Below are 17880 nucleotides of genomic sequence, written 5' to 3'. Positions count from 1 at the left end.
TCTGGAAGACCCAAATGGCTGCAAAAAAGTTGTTTGGGTTGAGTTTGTGATCAAACAATTGAACCAACGTGCATGAAAAATGGCGTGTACACACAAGTTCATCTGCGCGACGCGAAAGTGGGGCGCGTCAAGGTGATTGCAACCGGGAGTGGGTCCCGCCTTGCAGAGTGGCCGCATGGGGAGCGCCGGATCTTCGGGTCCCTTCTCCGGCTAACCTCGATTCCTCTCAAGAAACACATACTCTGCGGAACATGCCGACCTCGTTCTCAAGTTTTGGTGTTCAAGACTGAGGCTGAGTTGACTTTGTCGCTGTTTTCTTGTTGGCAACCTGGTCTCTGGGATCATTGGTGTTGTTTCTCATTGTTTCAGGAGATTAAGGGATCTCTAGAGGCCAGTGCATCTCCAGGACTCTTTGACCGTTCTGGGCAACCACCTCCATCCTCATCATCTGGCCCCCACCCGGACTAGAGTCTATATCTGGATATCAATCAACAGGTGTTGGTTCTTCTAGTCCTGCACGTCTTCGCTGCTCCGGCACTGGACAGTGATCCTTCATTGCCTTCAAATGCCGTTCCCTTGTCAAGCCATGACCACTATTCCAAGCATGCCCAGGTTTTCTCATAAAGCCACACACCCCTTCATCACCCATACTCCGTAGACCAGAACTCTGGCATGAGACACTCCTCCTCGTTGATTCCGCCAACAACCCCGGACAGGACACATCGTTCTTCATGCTGTTGTTGCATGTGAATACCTGGATCTACCTGACCTAGGGAGGTACCTTATCTACATCTAGATCTTTGAGTAATCTCCGGGCTTTTCTGTGGCCAGGTCGTTCCCATGCCGTTGTCATCATCTTGTTTCACATTCCTGTACCCAGAGAGGCGCAGATGCATGTCATAAGCCGAATTTTTGCGCAGGCCCCAGTGCATACGGCCATACCCACAAGAAAGCACGGGATCCCGTCCGCTCTCCCCTAGTTAAGCTTGTGAGGGCCCGAGTAGTAGTTGGGTCGGTGACGACCAGCGAATGCCGGGTGCTGTATGTTTTCGTACCCTCATCTTTTTTGATAATTTTATTTTATTTCTTATTTTATTTTACTTATTTTGGAGGAACGTTATCTGAACGAAAGAAGGGAAGCAAGCAAACATGAACGAAAGCATCAGGACATCCTGTACGATTTGACACCATTACTGGGCCAGAAGCACAACCTGGCTGACACCACATCAAAGATGAGACCGGGACCTGTAGATATCCGGTAGCAGGAAATGATGGGACGACGGAGACACCGGAGACGCCGGAGACAAAGCATTCATCGCCCTATATCTCTTCTGGCACACGTAGTCTGAGCGTTTAACTGAGAAAGGGTGGTATCCAGGTACCTGAGCCTTGTCCTATCAAGGCCTCGACCTGGAGCCATCATTGAGCCTCCCACTTACCAGACCGACGACGGCAACAAGGAGCACATATTAATACAACAACAGCCCAAGGCCGGTTTACCAAACAACCAAGTTCAACAACTAACTCGCTATCTCTCTCTCTCTCTCTCTTCATAGACGGCTCCCCGCCCTTCTCTTCATGAACGCCTTCTGACCCTTCTCCATCCCCTCCGCCATCACTCGCCTCTTGATCTACGCATACGCACCTCTTTCCCCTGTCTTCCTGGTTGTAAGATGGGAAAAAAACCAACCTCCAAACCGATGTAAAAATCCAACTCTTTCTTTCAAGAAAACAATAAACATCCTATTCCAACAAAGCATGTCCCCCAGCGCTATGGATGTATCATGTCTCATTCCCGTTGCATGTAATCACACACACACAAAAAAAAGAAAAACAAATATGCCCCTCCCCCTTCCAAGCAAAACAAATTGTAACTAACTGGAGTATCTTCAGCAAGAAACGAAGATGGTGATAATGCCAGCGGAACATCGGAACGACGATATAAAGCGATGCTGTCCATTTGCTTTCGTTCAACCACCCCCTTATTCCGCCCACCACCTCTCTGAGCCATTTTGGGAGCCCTATCACTCCTCTACCCTCGTTCTCCGCGAACAACAGGACGATGTGCGGAGACAAAGTACGGAACCGCATCCGTCTTACTCTCGAAGTCATCGTAAAATCTGTAGCCCGGCCTAGTTTCGTGATCGAGTACAGTCGAGAACTGGACGCCGTGTTTGCGCCTTCATGTTCGTATCGTAGTTTCGTATGTCGAGAGATTGTTCACGGAGGCAACTTCGGCCTGCTCGTGAGAGATTGAGCAGCCGTCGACCTCGTCGATTCCTCAGATCGTGATGGTCCGGTGCATCAATTTGCGGTCCGGGAAATGACATGGCCATGGCCGTTGTCGGCGTCGTAACGGATTTTCGAAGAAAGACTCCGTAAGCCAGACTCCGAAGCGTGCGCTCCTCCACTTCCTTGCTTCACTTCCTCGACGCCAGGCTTATTTGAGGCATCTGATGACATGACCACTCATCCCAAACTCCAAGGCCGGAGATTGATATGTCCATTCACCCCCTCCTTAGCCCTTCGATTCCATAACCCCTCACAATCCCTCAAAATAACGTCCGCCCGCTCGCCAACCTAACAAAGCTATACGGTACGTTCTGCCCGACCAGCAGGCGTAGCGTCTCAACCGTCGTAAACGCAGCCACATCCGCGGCGCCGTACGCCGCGAACCCGCACTGCTCCGCCACGCGCGCCGGGTCTCCGGCGGCACCGCCCTTGATCGAGGCGAGCGACCCAGACCGGTCTGCCAGGTCGAGGAATACCCTCCGTGACGATCGGTTGTTGCCACTTCCGTTGCTGTGACTGTTGTTGTTTGTTGACGCATTTTCGGAACCCGTTCCTCCCGCCGCCGTGGTCGTGGTCGTCGTCGTTGTCCGTGAACCAAACAGTCTTACGAGCATGCAGACGAGGGTGCTCTTCTCTGGCCCCAGAGCGCTGACGACCAAAAACGGGGCACCTGTACCAGTGCTGTCGGGTCCTCCGCGAGCTCCGTCAGTGCCCGTTCCGCCGACTGTCTGTGCGCGCCGGATGCTCTCAAGACTGGTGAACGGCTCGATGAGCAGATCCTTGCCGAAAGCCGGAGGAGTCTTGAATCCGACCGTGTAGACCTTCCCGACTTTCAGGGCCTTGAGGGCGAAGAGGGCGCTGGCGGCATCCTCAAAAGAGGCGGCGAGTACGACGGCGGCGCATCCAAAATACGCCGAGGGCGCTAGGTCGCGGGTCAGCGTGCTCAGGATGCCTTTCCAGGATGCGTTGTCGAGGACGAGTGTTGTATTCGGTGGTAGCCCGGACTGTGCTGCGGCTCCTCCAATACCGCTATTCCGCTGGTGCGGCGGACTGGACGGGATGGAGGCTGGAGCCGAAGTTGAGGTGCTCGTTGCGCATGGCCGCACGACGATGGTGTCGACAACCCCGATAAGGCGAGCAGCCTCGCTCACGGTAGGCCCAGCGCCATTGTTGAGAGATGAAAGGAAGCTGCTGTGCGCCATCAGGCGGCTGTACGAAACTGCCGGGTTGAAGTAAGCACCACCAAAGTTTTTCTGATTGCACCATGTGCCAATGCAGCCGGATGCCTTCGGCTGCCACTCAACGACGGCAAACTGGTGAGGCAAGCCCAGCTCGTTGAAGCATTTCTCGTAGAAAGGCGCTTGTGGAGTGGCACTCCGCATGGCTGGACTTGTGATGCCGTAAAAGTTCTTCTTGGGAAGCTGCCCAAGCAAGGCCAGAGCCTGGTTTGCTTCCGCAGCGCTCATCTGACCCGGAGCCGCAATGATGGGAAGCAACGGATGTGTGATGGGAGTGAAGAACTTGTTCAGCAGGCGTGAAAACTGACCCAGCTCGCCCATGTTGACGGCTGAGAAAGGTAGCGAATTCGGGTACTTGTTCTTCATGTTGGAACGGAAGTATTCGAGCTCAAAGTTCTCGTTGTGTTCGCGGATCACGGTGATCATCTTGAAGCAGTCTGCGTAGCGCTGAGACTCGACGTATATCGACTCGGCCTCGTCCGACATCCAGCGGAAGGTGCCCGTGAAGTCGTGAAATGCTGAGAAGACACGGGTGTTGCCGCGCTGTTCATACAATTTCTTGCGTATGCTCTCGGGCAGCCAGAGTTCAACGTCGATGTACTCGACACCCCATTGAAGGGCGCGGTAAAGATATTCATAGAACAAGCCGGGGTTGTCCATGGGGAATTTGCCATTCTCTTTGGTACAGCGAGTGGTGAAGACGATGGGTAGCTCGGTCCGTTGCCGCAGCAGCATCACCTGCTCGCCAACGTAGCTGAGGCTGGGTATTTCAGAGTAGCCGCCGTTGGGTAAGGGTTCCTTCAGGAGGTCGACACGTATCTCGATCGCGTCTGCTCCAACGGTGAGGATATCAATGTTGGGAAGGGCGGCGCGTACGTCGGGAAACGTGGTTGAGATCATGAAGGTTCGCGGCTTGGCGATGAGGGCTGGGTGAGGTGAGATCTGTCCCAAGACGTGGGAGGTGAATCGGGCAAGATCCCTGCGAAAGAAAGGAGCTGCGGTGTAAAGGAACTCGTAGTCACACTGGGCGGAGAGGTAGGTGTCGGGAGGCATGCCCAAGCCCGTGCAGTGGGCATGAATAGAGACCACCAAGTTCCGATTCCGCGTAGCAATGTCGTCTTTGGCTGTCTCTGTCGGGAGCCCGATGACGAAATCCCGGTCCTCTTCTGTGATCTCCTCGAAGCGGCGTTTCATCCTCGACGCTTTCCCGAGAACTTCAGCAAAAACTCCCACAATTACCTCCTGGCCATGGCCATACATGATGACGACAATCCTGTCGTCGCCCCTCCGCGGTCCGCTGCATAACGGAGTTGCCTCTGGCACGGCCGCCGGCGAGCTGCTCATGGTGGTGTCTTGTGTGAAGGTGCTACCGTCTAGGCTCTGAGGCCGCGCTGGCGGCGGCGGCGGCACCGGCTCGAATTGTTGTACCGCAGCCATGATTCCTTTTTGTTCTGCCGAGTCCGTAGCGTCTTTTCAACCTCAAGCTGGAGAGTGCTTGCCGGTAAGAAGACTCAGTGGTATGTCTCTTCAGTGGCAAACGATTCCTCGACTCTAGCTGGGGACACGAATGAAGAGATGGCAAGACAGCGGCATGGGCATTGTCGTAGTGTCCCCCAGCAGCGATGGGCTACTTGATGCTTCGACGAATCCAGAGCGAGGAGTGTGGTGAGCTGGGCGGTCAACAACAGATGAAGGTCGGCGTCAGACGGCGAAGTTCATCCACTGGCAGTCATCCACGGCGTGCGCCTGCTCAGGAAAGCTCGCTGCTGGTGGCCGTTATCTGGGCTTGGCACTAGAGGCTCACAGAATGACGTCTGGGTGGCAGCGAGGCCAGAGCTGATGTGATGTAGTGGTTGCCGAAAAGCGAAAGGCGCGTTGGGTTGTGCAGCGCATGTGCATACAAGAACAGACCAAGCCCAGGCGCACAGCCTGGATGGATGGATAGACAGTAGGTTGCTGAGACGGTGGTCGAAACAGTGCTCTTAGAGCGGCTATGGCAGCAAGTCTGGCGCAAGTGATGAAGTGAGAGTTGCCTTTCAGTAAGGCTGATTGGCGCGTAATCGTAGTAGCATCAGAGCCTCATAAAACAGCCGGGACGCGCAAGCCGGAAAAAGGAGAGGAGGATCGAAACGGTACTCGGTACGGTAGTGTGCCAGCTCCAGACACAGGCGAGGGGAACGCGGTGGCGATAACGGCAGGTATATCAGCACACCAGCTCCGCCGTATCATCCAATCTTGGGAGAGCACCAAATCGTTAGATGGTCCTGAGGCAACAGATTCCGGGAACCGTCTGACAGGTCAATGGCGGGAACGTTGTGCAGACACGGGAGATTGGTATGCCGTCCGGTGCTCTGTCTGAGTTCGTAGTTGATGGGCCGGGACGGCGTCGATGTGGGTTGGTGGTAGTGGTGACGGCAAGCGAAAGTGAAATTTGGCCGAGTGAGAGTGCCAGGTTGTCGGGGCGAACGGCATGCAACCCGGATGATGCGGACGGGCAACGTTGACAGTTCTGTTGGTGGGCGTTGCGGCAAGGTGCCACTTGATGAAAAGGTGATAATGACCTTGATGGGCAGCCGGAGAATTAGAACAACAGAACATGAGATGTTGGAGATGATGATGATGATGCCGGCCCGACTCTGCGGGTTTTGTTGAGGCCCGGTTCCGTGCTATAGTAGTAGCCCAGTTGATATCCAGGCCCAGTTCAACTAGGTGTTCAGGTTGTTCTGTTCCGAGTCCAGCAAGCCCTGGAGGAGGTGAACAATCCACGGGCGATGAAGTTACAGCAGAGCGCCGTGGGCACCGGGAAACATGGGCCTGTTCCCAGGAAACGGGATGGCTAATGGCATTCAGCAAGGGTTCGAGAAGCGTGGTTGATGCGCTTGTAGAGACGGAGGAATCCGAGCGTCCATCCACGGTACCGTGAAGGTTCCAGTCAAGACAGGTCAAGCGTCGATGCGATGTTTCGCTGCTAAAGATTCGCAACTTTGGCGTGTTTTAGGGCGCATTTTCGGCCAAGTGCGGGCCAGGCCGGGCCGTTGCATGGATTTGGGGGAGTGGATGGAGGATTGGAAGCAACGTTGGACAGAGCCGGACAGAGCTGGACAGGGCGGCAAGACCCCGCATCCGATTCAACAGCGGAGCCCTGGGAGCTTCCACGCTCCTTCCTTTGGTGCTCAGTTCCCCACAATTTCTCCAGACTCTGGAGAATTTGGCCCTCCAAAGTCCGCCAATAAACGCTCCTCCGCTATAACTTCATTTTTTTGATGCGCGATCATCTTTGTCTCTGGCCCGAACCCGGCGACGGCATTTCTCATCAGGACACCTTCGATGGACAGATAGGTACCTTAGGTCCAGGTGTCTCTGCCAAATCTCTCCGCCATCTGCGAATCCCACCACCTTTGAGAAGCTTGCAGACGACCAGACATTCCATGGGCCACAACAAGAGAAAACCCACGAACTAAACCCAAGCGTGCAGCAACCCAATGCATAACAGGATGTGAGGGCCACCACTTATAGAAAGAAGATCAGAGGATGCCATAGGTGTCTTCCAGGTTACCACCCCACGCTTGTTCCCACCACTGATGAATTTCTCCGACCACGCTGAGACGCAGAGGACATCACACTCTGACCCAGCACAATGGGACGGCATCTCAAGATTCCATCCACACAGCCAACACCACCGTCAACGCCCTCATGCCGGTAGCTACCTGAGAGACGCTGTGAGGTAGTTACCGTCGCACCCGTTGACCGCCACTTTCCGTCCAGAAAACGCCGTCTTACGCAAGCTGGCGTTTCTTCAGGTTGACCTCACCCCCGCGGACATGGCATGCCCGTGCTCAATTGCCGTCTTTGCTTTCAGGCTGAATGCGATCCGAAATTCCCGTCCGCTTCCAACACCACCAATGCTAAACCGCAGATGATCAACATCGATACGAATCATGTCATGTGTGTTGAGACAAAGTTTGTGATTGTTTTCTTCGATACACAGAAATGGAGTATGGAGGGCAACATGATCCTGCAACTGTCACATGCTCACTGACTTCACCTATTCCCAGCGAGGAGCGATCTAAGGAGGGAACGAGCCAACGCAACTTCACAGACAGGTTATTATGACACGCAGGCAGTAAAGTTCCAATTACAACCACCGCAAAATCCTCTCACCCTACACCATGCCATCCAAAAACCAAGTGACTATTACCATAAGAAGTGAGTACCTACTCACCATCGTCCTCCCAAACCTCTCTCAACCTCCCCAAACACCTCCACCCCTTTCAACCCCAGCCCTGTCGCCAACGCCACGGCGTCCGCTCCGGCAGCTCGCATCCGCCGATACCCCTCCGCATCCGACACCCCGCCTACACCGATGATGGCGACGCGCGTGCCCAGGACCTTTTCACGCTCGTCGAGCAGCCGGCGGAGCGTTGCCACGTTGCCCAGCGCGAGGGGGTGTAGGGGCGGGCCGGCCATGCCACCTAGTCCGTTGCTAGGGAGGGCGGGAGCGAGGACACCTGCGGAGGAGTCCGAGTCCGACGAGGAGGCATAAAGAAGGCAGTTGCCGAGAGTGTTTGTGGCAGTGACGAAGCTTATTGGACAGCCGCCGCCTTCTCCCTCATTGCTCTCGAGGGATGCTTTGGTCGCGCTCTCCAAGGCATCGACAAGAGCGAGGAACTGGGTTGTGTAAGTGTACGGTGGGGTTTTGAGGCCGACAGGTATGGGCGTGTGGTCCGGTAAGACGTGGACGTCGATGACTGCGCGCCGGAGAGGTGTCAGGTAGGTTTCCAGAGCGTGTTGGTCGTAGGCCGGCGGCGGACGGCCGGGGATGTTGGGACAGCTGAGGTTGATTTCCATGGCGAGAGGGAAGCGGAGGGATGGCGCAGCTGCGGCCAGGAGGCGGTAGCTTTTTGCGACATCGTCCGGAGAGCCGGTTACGGAGACGATGAAGCCTTTCCTCGCCGGTTCCGACGGGGGTAGTTCGTCGGAGATGGTTTTGAGGAAGTTGATATACTCATGAAGGGTAAGAGGGCTGTAGCCGAGGGAGTTGATGCTCGCGTTGAGAGTAGGGGACGATGCGGAAGGATCCCCCGCGCCGCCACGTGCAGCGTCAAAAAAGAAGAATTGATGCTTGGCTGGGTCATGATCGAAGCCCTTGATCAAGCTGGTTCGCGTAGTTACGGCGCCGGTGGAAGGGCATTGGTAGAGTCGGCGGAGGTCGTCGAGCGTTGTGGCCCAGGGACACGCCGAGTTCAAGAGGGGTGGATGGATTTCGAAGAGCGGAGGGCTACCAGCAGCAGGCATTGTTGTTCCACGTCACGGCGGCAGTTCAAGGACCGAGTATCACGAGTGAGACACAACAGGCATTCCGAGGTTGTCGTCGTCGTCAAGGCACGGACAGCAGCCGCGGGGTTGTGGAGATAAGATAAGGGGATGGCTGCACAACCCCGCGCTAACTCGTCCACGGCAACTCATGTCAACTCTGATGGATGCGCTTGTGAGAGAGATGGTGATGCACTGGAATTGCGTAAATGGGACTCTCAAAACAAGTCATCAATGGACTTGTCAGCGTCTTTCCTGATCAAGTCTACCATTCCCTATGATATAAGCGTGAGTAACCTTCCCACAAGCCGTCTCGATACACTGATCTTACCTCGGGCATGATGGGCTTCCCAGCCTCATCTGTGACATAGCGGAAAGGCATCTCGGTACTTTCATGTTCATTGAACTTGAGCTCCGGGAAGTCGACGTAGGGAATCTCATTCAAAGGTCCTAGCAATCATGTCAGTCAGGGAATTTTCCTTTCAAGGTCCAACAGCAGAGAAAAATCTCAAAAAGAACAGAAAAAAGACACACTCTTTTCCTGAACCACCATCCTCGTAACCCGGACTGCTGTGTCGGTAGTCATCTGAACCGGCCCCAATCTGCGCCCTTCAAACCCCTTTTTGCGGAGCTCCGAGGTCCGGTCTCGCGGGGGATCGTCTCCTAAACACTACAGCGTTAGCACCCCCAACCACCCGCCAGCAACCAACCTAGAAAAACCTTTCTTCCACACACATACCCAAAATTCCCCCAAACAAAAACACATCAAACTTCTCCCCATCCTCGGGCGCCAAGTCCTTTTGCGCGGCAGGATCCAGTAGACACACACGGGACTTGTCGGTCGCGTACAGTTCCTCGACGCCGCGCGATTCCGGCTGGAAGGCTGGAGCGGCTGCCAAAGCCTCGGGCACGCGGAACCCGGCCGGCAGCGACGTCAGCAGGAAGCGCGCGCCGGCGGCGTGCGACTCGCGCGCGATGGCAAGGTATTCGAGCTCGGACCACGGGCCGAGTTCGGGGTCGAGGTGCTCGACGATGTAGGTTTTTGTTGTGTCGGTGGTTGTCATGGTGGATGATTTTGTGTGTATCGATGGTAAAGGGGGTTGGTGAAAATGAGGTGTGTGCCTCCGGAGTTGGATTTTGTGATTTCGGGTTGAAGTTGGAGAAGAGATGCTGCAAAACTTCGGGTCTTGGCAGCCCGGCACCGGAAGCCCCACCGGAGTCCCACCGGACGGGACGGAAGCCGGCCGGGATCCATCCCCGGCCCGGCCATGGAACTGCCCCGACGCCCAGGCCGGGAGAGCTTGGACCAACAACAGCATGGAGGGACGATGGAGACTCAACAGTGTCAGAGAGATTCTTGCTATCTCCGAGACTCACACTCAACTGCAATCGCATCTAACGAAAGTGCCTGGCTGGGACCTCTTTACTAAAATCCTGGATGTGGTCAAGTTTCCAGAGCACGAAGTTCCGCGCTTCCAGTACCTGAATGCTCATTCCATGTCTGAACCCTCTGTGCTTAACTCCAGGGCGGTCGGCACCGAGCGCAATGGAAGTCCATCGTCAGAATTACGACGGCACATTTTGACCTCCATTTCAATATCCTTGAACTGCTCACTATTCGAGAGTGTGTTCAGGTGGTCCAGAACCGCGCGAAGTATGCCCTCCTCATCCTTCGAGCCTGCAAGAATACCAACCATGACAAGATTATTCCATATCACCACGATACGGAGATCGCAAATAACATCCAGGTGCTGGAGATTTGGCATCAGACGGCATATGGTCTGTAGATGATGCGGGCCGGTATGCTTCCCCACTAGGCTTGGGGTAATAAAAGCCTCTGTTCCGACAGACATGTCCAGTCAGGGGTGATGAGGAATGCCAAACAGTACTAGAAATTCTAAATACCTGCGCTTTGGATGTACTGGGCATTGGTTCCGATCTTATGAAGCCTGTCGTGCCCGTTTAGGTACGTAATTAGCGATGGAAAAAATCACCAGTAAACAAGAATACATTGACAATACTGGACCGGACTCACCAGCGAATGTCTGCTTCATTCACATCGGGCGCTGCAACTTCCTCAAGGCACTTCTCGTACGGGACCATCTGGGCTTCCGCAATACAAAAGTGAAACGTGTTGATGCTGTAGAACTGACATGCCGCCTCTGCTGCCACAAGTCTACTTACACGGAGCAAGGCAAGGTCTAAGTCCTTCGGGTCGCCCCATCTGGTGCCTCACATACTGGGACCACGGTAATACCCAGAAGCGCACGAGGATCTCTGCAATCGTGAAGTCAGATTGTGACTGCCTCTAGGGGGAAAGCCTAGGTCGTCGCGCTTACAGTCGTTTGTGGGTATGGATAGGTACGTGAACCCGAAGCACGCAATTGTAGACCAGCACGCGTAGCTCCGGAGGCAGCGATAGGAAATATTTGAACCGAGGGCTTCCCTGTGCCGCGGCATCGGTTGCGAAGTCGGCCACTGCTCCGTCCGGCGTACGGGTCGCACCGTCGGGCCATGAGTGTTCAGGCATGCTGCAAGCCGGAAACTTCCAGGTTGGAATTATGTCCATGATGTTTTATGACTGGAGGCTGCGCGAAGAAACAGCAGGTACGAGGTAGCGGATTGAAGTGCCTGACCCTTTATGCAGCAGAACTGTTTGTCGATGTCAATTGGAAAGAGGAAACTTCAACGGCTCTCAAAGTGTCAAAATTGATCTCCAGCGGAATGGAAATCTGGAACCTGTCAACTGCCCAGTTGCCTTCATGTATGTACGTGATTGGTACACTTGCGCCCGTCTCTCCACAATCTGCCAACTCCAAGCCACGGGTACCGAATCTGACATAAGATGACCAAAACTTTCAGATGCTTGAGGGACCTAAACTATTTAATGGCCCAGGCAGAAGGTTCTTCAGCATAACCTGGGTGATGGGTAAAGGTACCCAGGTACGTAAGGCACACAAAGAACTTAACATGGTCCAGATCTCAGACATGGTAGTTTCGTAGTATTGAATAGATTGTCGAATAGATAGAAAGTACCAAAGCTACCTTTAGGTACCTCTTGAGCTTCATGCGAGGACATTTGTCGCCGAGCCTAGGACCCGACAACAGGAGGCTGTATTATGTTCCAATACCTCCCTCCAGGCCTCCAATGGTAGCTGTTCCAACTGGGATCCAGAACTACACCTTGAAACAACTTTTTACATACATCCAATTTGTCGATGAACCCCTGGGCCACGGACACCACATCCTTCTGGGTCAGGGGCAATCCCAACTCAGCTTGCGCCGGGGCCTGGCCACTCTCGACAAAGTCGTTCCAGGCATCCACGTCACGAAAGTCGCAGATGAGCTTGAAATACTTGAGGTTCGGCATCAGTTGGCGGAGGGTCTCCAGGTATTGCGGGTAGTCATGATGTCCCACTAGGCTTTGGATGACAAAAACCTCTGCGTCATCACATATTTTTAGTACAAGGGAAGGATTGGCAACTGGTACCTGGGGTTTACATACGTGCTTGCTGGATGAACCGGGCATTGGACCCGATCGTACGAAGCCTATCAACCCAAGGGGTTAGTCGTACATTACCACACCAACGAGTCTGTGCGTAGGGAAGATCATCTCTCTCTATATATATGTAGATGGGCACCGAGTCACCGCGTGTTGAACACTCACCAGGCATACGTTGTCTTGTTGACATCGGGATACAGCTCAAAACCATCACCGGCCGGGCACTCGTAGGGAGTGTCCTGCGACTCGGCGATGCAGAAGTGAAACGTGTTGATGCTGTAAAACTGACAAGTCGCCTCTGCCGCTACCAGCCTGCTCACGCGGAGCAAGCCCACATCCAAAGGGGGATGCCTGGCTTTCTTCTTTGGCTTGCATCCCGGGACCAGCGGTTCGTACCAGAGGTAGCGCGGGGGTCTGTGACCGGAACCCAGCTAAGTCAGACAGAGCAGCTTAGTCAAGTACAGATTCCAGGAGTAGAACTTACAGCGGTTTGTGGGTGTGGATGGCCCAGGGGACGCGAAGGACATGGCTGTAGACCAACACGCGTAGAAGAGGAAGAAGCTCTTTCAACACTCCTTTCTAACTGCGTTTGCACTCCTGCAGGTGACCGCCTGAACCGGGAACATTTGTTCTATGATTGGTCTAGAGAGACACGTTCCAAGTGTTTGCGCGCTTCCCTTCTTCGTGGTCCGCCCACCACCGACTGGACGAGCATCGATAGTTGGCCGAATTTGGCGCAAGGTAAGGACCTTATGTAAGCCATGTACCTTTGGACGACGACGGCATGAAGCTGCCCCGAAGCTCACATTGCAGAAGGGGGTATTTCTGGGAATACCGATGAATACTGAGCCACGATAGACAGCTCCTCTTTGAGATCCAAACCTTCAAATGGTCAATATTATCCCTAAATACCGCTGTACAGACTCTGTCCTGCCTCCACGTTTGCCATCATGGTTTGAACTGCCGTCTACAAGGCCGTGGACACAGAGCGCAAAGGAGCGCCACGAGCAGGACTTTGGCGGAAGAATCAATCTCCTGTCATGATACGGCATGGCGAGCACCGACACCTGGAACACCGATCCGAGACACGACAGGCAAATGCTCACTTCCACCTTGATGTCTTTGAGTGGCTCATGGTTCATACGTTCGTCCATGTTGTACAGGAACCCCGAGAGGATATCTGTTCCCTGTACATCCCTTTTGGACTTATTCATATAGACCACAGAGTCCCACGAATGCATGATGCGAAGGTCATAAAATAATATCGAGCCAGCGAAGGTTCGGCATCAGCTGGCAGAGGGATTCCATCTCCTTGGGGCCTGTATGGTTCTCAGACAGACTCGGGGTGACACGAACTTCTATCATGGCAGGGATGTCCGTTAGAAGGGATGTGGGTTCTTTGAGATGGGTATTTCCCGGAACTCGACCTACCCGCACTCTTAATGAACTGGGCATTACTCCCTATGGCCTGGAGCCTGATGTCGGTTCCATCGAGGTTAGTCAAGCACAACACACGAGTAACTTTGTCATGAATGCTGGGCTTAACATAATTACCAGCGAAGTGCATCCTTCTGCATAGGTTCCATACGAAGCCCCATCCCGGTTCTGTACGGCCAGTGCTGCTCCTCCTCAATACAAGAGTGAAATGTATTGATGCTGTAAAATTGCTGAGCAGCCTCAGCTGCCACGAGCCGGCTTACGCAGAGCAAGCCAAGATTCAGATGCTCATGACTCCCTCCATCTGGCACAAGGCAGTGCGTGGCCCGGATGCCGCCGCGTTGGAGAAAACGGCGGACACTGCAAATTGGCTAAGCAAGGCCGCAAGCACAGCTATGGCATAGGACCATGGGACTCACGATTCGTGGGTGTGGATGGGCACGGAAGCCTGGAGCACGTGCTTTTAGATGATGACGCGCAGCTCGGAGGGCAACGAGAGAAAAGACTTGGGCTGACGAGTGTCTGGCGCTGGGGCTGGCTCTGTAGGGCTGTCGGGTGTTTTTGCTTGAGACATGGCGCGGTGTGAATGATTGATGGACAGAGTGTGAATGAAGTAAAAGAAGCAGACGCAGCAAGGTGATTCCAAGTGAGGGGTCGATGGTTGCGAGAGGAGGATGAGATGGCAAGGCTACCACCTAGCCGCAGGGCACCTCGGAGCCTCAGCTCAGCTTGAACAATGGGAAGCTCCCGTCATGGCTGCCCTCCTTGATCTGGGATCTGACAAGGCATGGTTTTCCTCCCTGGGCAAGGTTCTGACGCTTGGTCAGAGGTATTTAAGGCTCTAACCTGTCCACGTAAGGTACTCAGTACATGTAAGTAATGCAGCATCTAAGTCGTGATGTTGGGATGTCGAAGTGCTGGAAAGAGACTTTCCCAGTTTATCAATGACAAGCCCACCTAGTTGCCGAAATGGGGGCTGAATAGTTGTTCCACCAGACACAGCTTCAAGCCCCAGGCTTTGTTTGGTGCCCAGGTAGAACATGGAACCGGCCTCGAGCTAAGCTCAGCCTGCAAACAGGTATCCACTCTCGTATGCAATTGCTCCGCCATCTCCAAGCACTGCCTCGAGTCGCGGATTTCCATTTGAAACAATTTCTCCTCGAACACTTCGTCTCTGTCATCTTAACCCTCCCGGGCCTCTACAGTACGTAACTCTCTAACTCTGGTGTGCTTGGTTATTACTCTTTCGGGTTAGCACTGTGCCAAGACGGCTGCAAACGCAACCCGTCGCATCCAGGGTCGCCGTCGCCTCCAGGGTTCACTCTGGACACATCTGCATCTGCCGTCGACAAGCCACATCCATCCATCAACCTACACACTCGACTTGTCCACACCAACCTTCACCTCCACCGCCTCGATGAGTGGAATTGGCCCCTCGAGGTAGCCATTTTTCCCTATTTCTGGTCTTCCCCGTTGGATTTCCTTTGTTGTCGTCGTTGGGTCGTCTGCACCCGCGCGCAACGGGGCTCACCACTACCCACTTACTAGACCCGACCACCTAGGTCGCCCATCGCCAGCCATGGCTCGTGGTCTGTCGTCGTCCGCACCATGGCGGGCCCTGTCCGCCGTGGTCGCTGCCATCTCCCTCACCATCTCATGGACTGCCGAGCCCGCTGCCGCCGACAAGTCCGCCGGTGACTACTTCGTCCACTCTCTTCCCGGCGCCCCTGAGGGTCCTTTGGTGAAGATGCACGCAGGGTAAGTTTTGCGACACCCTTTCACTGTCTTTGCCGCAGTCACGCTGACCCTCACTCTCCCTGACCAGACACATCGAGGTCACCCCCGAACACAATGGAAACATCTTCTTCTGGCACTTCCAGAACAAACACATTGCGAATAAGCAGCGCACTGTCATCTGGTTGAACGGCGGGCCCGGATGCAGCTCCGAAGACGGCGCCCTGATGGAGATCGGGCCCTTCCGCCTCAAGGACGACAAGACGCTCGTGTACAACGACGGCGCCTGGAACGAGTTTGCCAATGTCCTCTTTGTCGACAACCCCGTTGGCACCGGCTTCAGCTATGTCGACACCGACGCCTACCTGCGCGAGCTGGACGACATGGCCTCCCAATTCGTCACCTTCCTGGAGAAGTGGTACAATTTGTTCCCCGAGTATGAACATGACGATGTAAGTACACTGCTCTCAGAAGTGTTAACACTGCTCCTCCTGACCAATTGATTCTTGCAGCTCTACCTTGCCGGCGAATCGTACGCCGGCCAGCACATCCCCTACATCGCCAAGCACATCCTCGCTCGCAATAAGGATCCAAATACGTACAGGAAATGGAATCTGGCCGGCCTGCTCATTGGCAACGGCTGGATTTCTCCTGTGGAACAATATGAGTCGTATCTCCGTTTCGCCTACGAAAAGGGCCTGGTGGAAAAGGGCAGCGATGTTGCCAACAAGCTCGAGGTCCAGCTCCGCATCTGCCAGAAGGAGCTGGCCATCGGCCGCTCATACGTCGACAACCAGGACTGCGAGAAGATCCTGCAAGACATGCTTCAATTTACGGCCAAGCGTAAGAACGGCAGGATGGAGTGCTACAACATGTATGACGTCCGCCTCCGTGACTCGTACCCGTCGTGCGGCATGAACTGGCCGCCGGACCTCAAGCACGTCACGGCCTACCTCCGCCGCAAGGACGTGGTCGAGGCTCTGCACGTCAACTCCAACAAGGTCACGGGCTGGGTCGAATGCGACGGCCAAGTCAGCGCCAACTTCCGCCCCATCAAGTCCAAACCCTCCATCGACTTCCTCCCCGACCTCCTGGCCGAGGTCCCCATCCTCCTCTTCTCGGGTGCCGAGGACCTCATCTGCAACCACCTCGGTACCGAGGCCTTCATCAGCAACATGCAGTGGAACGGCGGCCGCGGCTTCGAGCTCTCCCCCGGCACCTGGGCCCCGCGCCGCGAGTGGACCTTCGAGGGCGAGCCCGCCGGCTTCTGGCAAGAAGCCCGCAACCTGACCTACGTCGTCTTCTACAACGCCTCCCACATGGTGCCCTACGACTACCCCCGCCGCACGCGCGACATGCTCGACCGCTTCATGCGCGTTGACATCAGCTCCATCGGCGGCAAGCCGACCGACAGCCGGCTCGACGGGGAGAAGGGGCCCGAGACCACGGTCGGCGGCGCGGCCGGCAACGGAACCGCCGACAAGGACGCCGAAAAGGCCAAACTCGACGCGGCCAAGTGGGAAGCGTATCGTCGGTCGGGCGAGATCGTACTCGTCATCGTCGCCGTCGCGGCCGCCGCTTGGGGTTATTTCATCTGGCGCAGCAGGAAGGCGAGACATGCCGGCTACCAGGGGTTGGCGGGCGGTCCGCCGGGTGGTGGTGGAGAAAGCTCCGAGTTTAGGAGGTTTGCGCGCCGCGGAGCCGGAGGGAGGAGGAGAGATGTGGAAGCGGGTGATTTTGATGAGACGCAGCTGGATTCGTTGAACGTGCCGTCGCCGGGGCCGGATCCGAGGTATAGTCTCGGAGCGGCCAGCGATGATTCGGAAGATGAGGGGAACAAAGGGAATGGGGTGGATCAGAAGGGCAAGGGGAAGGAGGTGGTGAGGGATAATGGGCGGTCGTGATCATGATGGTTGGGATCCGGAGGATGGGTTGAATGGGGTTGAGGATGTGGGTGGCTACCTGCCTATGGTATGTCTGACCGAGTCTGTGCTTCCGGAGTTTGCTTTTGTTTTACCGGCTGGGTGGGTTTTCTACATACAATCGCGTGCTACAGCAAGGTTCGGTCCGGTTCAAACTGGGGATTTGTTTGTTTGGGTAGGTAGGGAGGGGGAGGTATGTACCTGAGGTACCTGGGGTCCTAAAGATGCATGATACAAATCATAGCGGAATCGGAATATATACATATGAGACATGCATGGACTCAACACACACAAGACAAGCTTTTTGGCTCGATGGGAGTTAGGGACTGATTGGCAGCTACTTTTTTGAAGAGATGTTTGTTTGGTTTGCTTCTACCATCAAACCTGGACAAATATTGTTTACTGTTATCCAAGACGACATGTCTGGGGTGCCTGAGGGATG

General features: G+C 54.9%; 7 protein-coding genes across 7 annotated transcripts; 2 read left to right on the top strand and 5 right to left on the bottom strand.

Moving 5' to 3' along the window:
- Nucleotides 1–2062: 2062 nt before the first annotated feature.
- On the top strand, nt 2063–2356 carry VTJ04DRAFT_8271 (uncharacterized protein; the record flags this gene model as incomplete). The annotated part of the gene is made up of 2 exons (XM_069366690.1): nt 2063–2186; nt 2262–2356. The coding sequence occupies 2 exons, from the start codon at nt 2063–2065 to the stop codon at nt 2354–2356; spliced, it is 219 nt and encodes a 72-aa protein (XP_069217599.1).
- A 196-nt stretch (nt 2357–2552) lies between these two features.
- Nucleotides 2553–4967, bottom strand: VTJ04DRAFT_8270 (uncharacterized protein; the record flags this gene model as incomplete). The annotated part of the gene is made up of 1 exon (XM_069366689.1): nt 2553–4967. The coding sequence occupies one exon, from the start codon at nt 4965–4967 to the stop codon at nt 2553–2555; it is 2415 nt and encodes an 804-aa protein (XP_069217598.1).
- A 2781-nt stretch (nt 4968–7748) lies between these two features.
- VTJ04DRAFT_8269 (uncharacterized protein) lies at nt 7749–8825 on the bottom strand (the record flags this gene model as incomplete). The annotated part of the gene is made up of 1 exon (XM_069366687.1): nt 7749–8825. One exon carries the CDS (start codon nt 8823–8825, stop codon nt 7749–7751), a length of 1077 nt encoding a protein of 358 aa, XP_069217597.1.
- Nucleotides 8826–9061: 236 nt separating this feature from the next.
- VTJ04DRAFT_8268 (uncharacterized protein) lies at nt 9062–9907 on the bottom strand (the record flags this gene model as incomplete). Its single annotated transcript, XM_069366686.1, has 4 exons — nt 9062–9118; nt 9175–9293; nt 9378–9506; nt 9583–9907. The coding sequence occupies 4 exons, from the start codon at nt 9905–9907 to the stop codon at nt 9062–9064; spliced, it is 630 nt and encodes a 209-aa protein (XP_069217596.1).
- A 967-nt stretch (nt 9908–10874) lies between these two features.
- Nucleotides 10875–12872, bottom strand: VTJ04DRAFT_8267 (uncharacterized protein; the record flags this gene model as incomplete). Its single annotated transcript, XM_069366685.1, has 7 exons — nt 10875–10951; nt 10997–11019; nt 11084–11145; nt 12049–12284; nt 12349–12392; nt 12511–12759; nt 12808–12872. 7 exons carry the CDS (start codon nt 12870–12872, stop codon nt 10875–10877), a joined length of 756 nt encoding a protein of 251 aa, XP_069217595.1.
- A 724-nt stretch (nt 12873–13596) lies between these two features.
- VTJ04DRAFT_8266 (uncharacterized protein) lies at nt 13597–14925 on the bottom strand (the record flags this gene model as incomplete). The annotated part of the gene is made up of 5 exons (XM_069366684.1): nt 13597–13703; nt 13777–13820; nt 13900–14142; nt 14202–14230; nt 14830–14925. 5 exons carry the CDS (start codon nt 14923–14925, stop codon nt 13597–13599), a joined length of 519 nt encoding a protein of 172 aa, XP_069217594.1.
- Nucleotides 14926–15361: 436 nt separating this feature from the next.
- Nucleotides 15362–17420, top strand: VTJ04DRAFT_8265 (uncharacterized protein; the record flags this gene model as incomplete). The annotated part of the gene is made up of 3 exons (XM_069366683.1): nt 15362–15540; nt 15608–15968; nt 16029–17420. 3 exons carry the CDS (start codon nt 15362–15364, stop codon nt 17418–17420), a joined length of 1932 nt encoding a protein of 643 aa, XP_069217593.1.
- Nucleotides 17421–17880: the final 460 nt, after the last annotated feature.

The sequence above is a fragment of the Mycothermus thermophilus genome (assembly GCF_041956435.1).
Source record: "Mycothermus thermophilus strain CBS 625.91 unplaced genomic scaffold VTJ04scaffold_5, whole genome shotgun sequence".
Classification (NCBI taxonomy): Eukaryota; Fungi; Ascomycota; class Sordariomycetes; order Sordariales; family Chaetomiaceae; genus Mycothermus; species Mycothermus thermophilus.
Note: the sequence above shows the minus strand (reverse complement) of the source record. Positions and strands in the feature narration are given on the sequence as shown.